Raw genomic sequence first — 5635 nt, 5'->3', positions numbered from 1 at the left:
GGTTAGGGATTGGGGTTTAGGGTTTAGGGTTTATGGTTTAGGTTTTAGGGTTTGGGGTTTAGGGTTTAGTGTTTGGTTTTGACTGGGAGCAGCTGTGCCTCCTTCCAGGAGTTCCAGGAGTTCCGCTGCTGCTGCTGCTGCTGCTGCTGCTGCTGCTGCTGTTTCTTCTGTTGCTGCTACTTCTGCTGCTGTTCTTGCTTCTTCCCTTTCTGCGGCAGCAGCTGCATTTTCCTTTGTGCTGCTTGCGACTGCTTCTGCTGCTGCTGCTGCTGCTGCAGTGTCTGTTCGCCCTGGTGCTTCGGAGTTAGTCTTCTACTTAGGGGTCCCCGCCGATGAGGGGGCACCCCTAGAGGGGCCCCTGTCTGTAGAGTGGGGTTACCCTTTGGATACAGTAGAGCGTCTGCTGCCTAGCAGCAGCAGCAACAGCAGCAGCAGCAGCAGCAGCTCGGATCCCTCAGCAGAAGCAGCAGCAGCAGCAACAGCAGCAGATGCAATGAGTGCTCCTCTGTCTGCTGCAGCAGAAGACTGTGCAGTATTTTTGGGGTTTCCAGGTCAAGGGCCTTTGCTGGGGCGTTCGTGCTGCTGGTTTGCTGCTGCAGCAACTGCAGCAGCAAAGTTTGTCTACATGTGCTTAGATGGGTCTCTAACATTCCTATCTCTTGGAGGCCTCACCCTCCTCTGCGGGCAGCGGCTCTCTGCTGGTTTGCTGCTCTCGGGGGCCCCCTTCTTTGCTGCTGCTTGTGCTGCTGCTGAGGTGGGTACAGCAGCAGCAAAGGCGCTGCTCTTTTCTCTCCTCTTAGAAGCGCAGCGCAGCAGCAGCAGCAGCAGCAGCAGCACGACACAGCAAAGGCATACCAGCACAACCTGGCCCTGGACTTGGCCGTATCAAGGCAGCAGCAGCTGCAGCAGCAGCAGCTACGGCGAATATAGCAGCTACGGCTACAGCAGCAGCAGCAGCAGCAGCACGAGCAGCAAGGTGCTACAGATCCTCTCTGGACTCAACCCCTATTCCCTGATCCGCAAGGTCATCAGACGCAGCCGCAGCAGCAACAGCAGCAGCAACAGCGCAGCAACAACAGCAAGCCAGCAGCAGCTGCTCCAGCCGCTAAACAGCACTGTCATCGAAGTCGCAGAGCCTCCTGAGCACCAGAAGCAGCAGGAGCTGCAGCAGCTGCAGCAGCTGGAGCGCAGCCCGGCAAGCCCTGCGGAGCCTGCCCTACTAGCAAACTGCAGCAGTAGCAGCAGCAGCAGCAGCAACAGCAGCAGCAGCCGCCTAAGGGCAGATGAAGCCTTTCGGGGGGCCCCTACAGACAGCGAAGGTGAAGACCTTGATGAAGGCAGCCAGCACTCCTCTTAATAAAATAAATAAAATAAAATAAATAAAATAAAATAAAATAAAATAAATAAACAAAATAAATAAAGTAAAATTAATAAAATATATTATTTATATTTGCTGCAGCAAACCTGAAGGCGTTTGCTAGCTGCTGCCGACTGCTAAGCAAAACATATTAATCTCCCTCGTTCAGGTGTATGTACACCTGGAGCAGCAACCCCACACTTCGCTGCTGCTGCTAAGGAGGCAGCAAATACCTTTGGGGCTGCATGCAAAGAAGAATATTACAGCTGTTGCTGCAGCAGAAGGCGACCTGCAGCAGCAGCACAGCACAGCAGCACCTGCTTATGGAGGCCTTTAAATAAAGTGGTGTATGTACACCCGAAGGTTTCTATCGATGCTGCTCGTCAAAGAGACAAGAGAGGATTCATGCATGCATGCATGCATGCATCCTCTAGCTGAGGGGGAGGCCCTCTAGTGTAAGCAATGGGGCTTTGCTGCCAGTGCTGCAGCTCCAAATATATTTGCTTCGATTTACAGCAGGAAACACTTTTAAGAGAGACGCTGCGCAGCTGCAGCAACAGCAGCAGCAGCAACAACAACAGCAGCTGCTGCAGAAGGCCTCCTCCTCAGCAGCAGCAACAACTGCAACAGCGCCACCAGTCAAACCCCACACGCCTTGCTTCTCTTTCCAGAGAGCGGGAGGCTTTAATAAAGCCTCAGCAGCAGCAGCAGCAGCAGCAGCAGCAAGAGCAGCAGCAGCACCTCCAACGGCGAACAGGACCTCAGCAGTTTGCGTCTTGTGCTTAGCCTGCATGGCTGTTTTGGGGTTTTGTCTGTGTGCAGTTTGAGGTGTATATACACCTGATGTTCTGGTGCTGCATCTTTATACAAGAGCAGCGTAGCGCTTATGCTATCAGAAGCAGGAGTCCAGAACCTGCTGCTGCTGCTGCTGCTGCTTTTGCTGCAGTTATGTTGCTGCTAGAAAGGCAAGCCCTGTGTCTTTCTATAGGCTGCAGTATTGGGGTGTACAGACACCTCAACAGCACTTTTATTTTTCTCTCCCTACGAGACTCTTAATAAACATTGTTCAAAAGGGCAGGGGCCCCTCAACCCCCTAATAATGCTGTCGGTTATATTTACTTTGCTGCTGCACTGCAGCAAGAAGCAGGAGCCCCTAGGAGCCCCCACCTTGCATGCATTCAGTATGTGCATATAATGAGGGAGCAGGCTGTATAGGATCTCGCGGGCGTTAGTCATCATCAGCAGCAGCAGTTGCTGCTGCAGCAGCTGCAGTTGCTCTAGCAGCAGCAACAGTTGCTGCAGCAGCAGCAGCTGCTGCTGCTGTTGCTGCTGTTGCTGCTATATCTTCCTTAGTCCACTGAAGGTTTTCTGTATGCTTAGCAGCGGCGGTGCTGAAGCAGTTTTTTCGTTGTCTTCTTTCTTTATAGTATTAACTAATTAAAAATAAACTTTGTTAATATTATTAATTAATTTGTTTTGATGTTTTCTAAGAGTTTCTCCTCCGTAGCAGCACGTGGAGGCTGAGGCACTGGGGGGCCCTCACGGGGGGCCCCCCACCGTGTTGGTGGGGGGCCCCCCCTGTTGTTGCTGCAGAGTAGGAGAAGAAGAGCAGCAAATTAAATGTAACAGCAGCAGCAGACTTTGTTTGCTTTCTTCTTCTGCTGCACTCTTTCCGAGGGTTTCTGCTTGATTTGGTCTGGGGGCCCCGGGGGCCCCTCCCTCGCAGACAATGAAGAGGAGGGGGCCCCACACTTATAAAGGGTGCTGAATGCAGTGCTGCTGGGTTGAGGCCACAGGGGCCCTCATCAGCATGCACACAGAGAGAAGGCTTCAGAAACTCTCGCTGCTGCTGCTGCTTCTGCTGCTTCTGCTGCAGCCACAACAACAACTAAAGCAGCAGCAACAACAGCAGCAACAGCAGCAGCAATATTGGAGTGGCCTGTATCTTGGGTATGCTTTTGTGCTTCCTGCTGCACCTTCTGCTGCTTCTGCATGCATTCATTTGCTGCGTTGCTGGGGGCCCCCCTGCCTGTTCATCCGTTCATATCCAGAGTATGTGGGGGCCCCCCGATTGCCACCCGCGGTTTCAGGGGGCCCCCTTAGGGGCCCCCTTATAAACCCTTCTGGGGGCCCCCTGGGGGCCCCCCGGGGCCCCCTAAAGGCTGTTCTTTGCTCTCCTGCTCAGGAGAAGCTGGCGCTTGTAGGAGATGGTAAGGCAAGGACGGGTGAATATTTTGTTGCTGAGTTTGGAGGAGCAAAGAGATGGATGGAGGTCGGGCGTTTCTATGATGTTAATCGAATAAAACAAAAAGAAGGGGGGAAGCTGATGCTGCTGCGCGTGCTGCTGCTGCAGCAAAAGGATGGGCCCACTCTTATGGGGCAGCCCTTTCTAGAGAATATTCGGGTAAGTAAAGCAGCATCTACCCTCATACACATGCTTAGATGCAGGTCCTTATACATAGCTAGCTAGCTAGCCACCTACGCTAGCTGGCTAGCTAGCTAGCTAGTCTCCTGTAGGTAGGTAGGTAGCTAGCTAGTCATCTACATATAGCTAGTTAGCTAGCTAGTCATGTATACCTAGCTAGCTAGCTAGCTAGTCTCCTGTAGGTAGGTAGCTAGCTAGTCAGCTATATGTAGCTAGCCAGCTATATCTAGCTGGCTATATAATGCTGTCGATATATATCCAGCTATCAGATGTTAGTGCTGCTGCACACCATCACTCCCCCATCGTCTGTACAACGAGGCTTCCAACCGCCGCTATTGCTGCTGCTGCTGCTGCTGCTGCTGCCACTGCCACCGCTACTACTACTGTTGCTGCTGCTGCTGCTGCTGCTGCTGCTGCTGCAGGTATGGGCTCGCGTGCTGAAGCACTTTCGAGGCCCTAAGCTGCACTTAGGGAAGCACCGGCCAAAGAAGTGGAGGAAGATGTGGGGCCACCGCCAGGCCCTCAGCCGCATATTAATTGAACGCATTGAAGATGTGCAGCAGACGATGCAGCTGCAGCAGGCTCAGCAAGACCCTCTAGTTGCTGCGCTACTCGTAAGCTTCTCCCTCATACACTGTCCCTTGCTGCTCTGCTGCTGCTACCACCTGCTTCGGTCCTTTGCTGCTCCTGCAGTTGCAGCAGCAGCAGCTCCTGCTGCTGCTGTTGCGAAGCGCCAGCTCTTCTGGCGGGTCTTGAGAGGGCCTGCCTCCGGTGTTGATCAGCATCTCTATACTGCATACGAAACAGCAGCAACAGCTGCAGCTCCTGCTACTGCTGCTGCTGCTGCAGCTGGCGCAGCTGCTGCTTCTGCTGCTGCAGGAGGAAGAGGCAAAGAGTATGTGTTTGTGTTGTGTGTTTGCATGCAGGCGATCCGGCGCTACGAGCAGCCAAGTAAAGATTTGCCTTTATATCGTGCTGCTGGTCTATCTCCTGCGGTGTATAGGGAGCTTCCTTTGGTGGGGGATGATCCGTTAGCCTTATTAGACCCTCATTTAAATTCTTTAGTCGCTGCAAGACTAGCAAAGGGATATACAGACATACTGCCCATACTGGGGGAGGGAGTACGCAGCCCCACCGAAGCAACCAACACCTAAAACAACTCCTGCTGCTGCTCCTCCGCTTGCTGCTGCTGCGCCTGCTGCTGCTGCTTCGGGGGCTGCCGAAGCTGCAGCAGCAACAACGGCAAAAGGACATGCTCTGTCTAGAGATGTGCGCTGCTGCACAGGCGGGCCTTTCTCTACATTATTGATGAACGCTTACCATATATATATATATATATATATATATTATATACTATATATATTATATATATTATATATATGAATGCGAAGCAGCAGGCAGTTGCTGCAGGTCTATTATCAGTGTTTGTTTAATCGCTGTGTTGCCAGTGAAGAAAGCGGAAGCAGCAACAGAGTCAAAGAGAAAGGCTTCTGCTTCTCTCCTCTCTGGGGGCCCCCCTCAGGCGTGGGGGCCCCCCTCAGCTGACGCAGGGGAAATTAGCAACTCTATGAGGAGACGGAGATAGAGAAGGAGGGGGGCCCTGGGTTGATGAGTTTGCTGCTCTTGTGCTGCTACGCATGCGCGGGTGTCTGCGGGGTGCAGCAGGAGACGCCAGGAAGGCGCAGAGGGGCCGAGCCTGCAGCAGCAGCAGTGGATATTAGCAGCAGCATCAGTTGCATGCATGCATGCACGTATGCAACAAAACAAGAAAGAAGACACAAAGCTGTTGCTGGGCTCACTGATGTCTCTCCAAGGATAAACCCCTGTCTGGGGACCTCTGGAGTTTTTAGGTT

At 52.9% G+C, this 5635-nt stretch overlaps 2 protein-coding genes across 2 annotated transcripts in view; both read left to right on the top strand.

Annotated features, from left to right (window-relative positions):
- Window positions 1-1357, top strand: part of EAH_00041340 (hypothetical protein, conserved) — a gene marked incomplete at both ends in the record, with an annotated part of 4601 nt that extends 3244 nt beyond the window's left edge. Inside the window, one exon of the mRNA XM_013395151.1 lies at window positions 279-1357. Coding sequence (XP_013250605.1) covers window positions 279-1357 — 1079 coding nt within the window. The remainder of the gene's footprint in view (window positions 1-278) is intronic.
- Window positions 1358-3623: 2266 nt separating this feature from the next.
- On the top strand, window positions 3624-4936 carry EAH_00041330 (ribosomal protein L21, putative; the record flags this gene model as incomplete). The annotated part of the gene is made up of 3 exons (XM_013395150.1): window positions 3624-3761; window positions 4205-4396; window positions 4709-4936. 3 exons carry the CDS (start codon window positions 3624-3626, stop codon window positions 4934-4936), a joined length of 558 nt encoding a protein of 185 aa, XP_013250604.1.
- Between the last annotated feature and the right edge of the window lie 699 nt (window positions 4937-5635).

The sequence above is a fragment of the Eimeria acervulina genome, genomic scaffold (genome assembly GCF_000499425.1).
Source record: "Eimeria acervulina Houghton genomic scaffold, Eah_scaff521, whole genome shotgun sequence".
Lineage (NCBI taxonomy): Eukaryota > Apicomplexa > Conoidasida > Eucoccidiorida > Eimeriidae > Eimeria > Eimeria acervulina.
The sequence above is the reverse complement of the archived record's forward strand: the minus strand, read 5'-3'. Positions and strand labels throughout refer to the sequence as shown.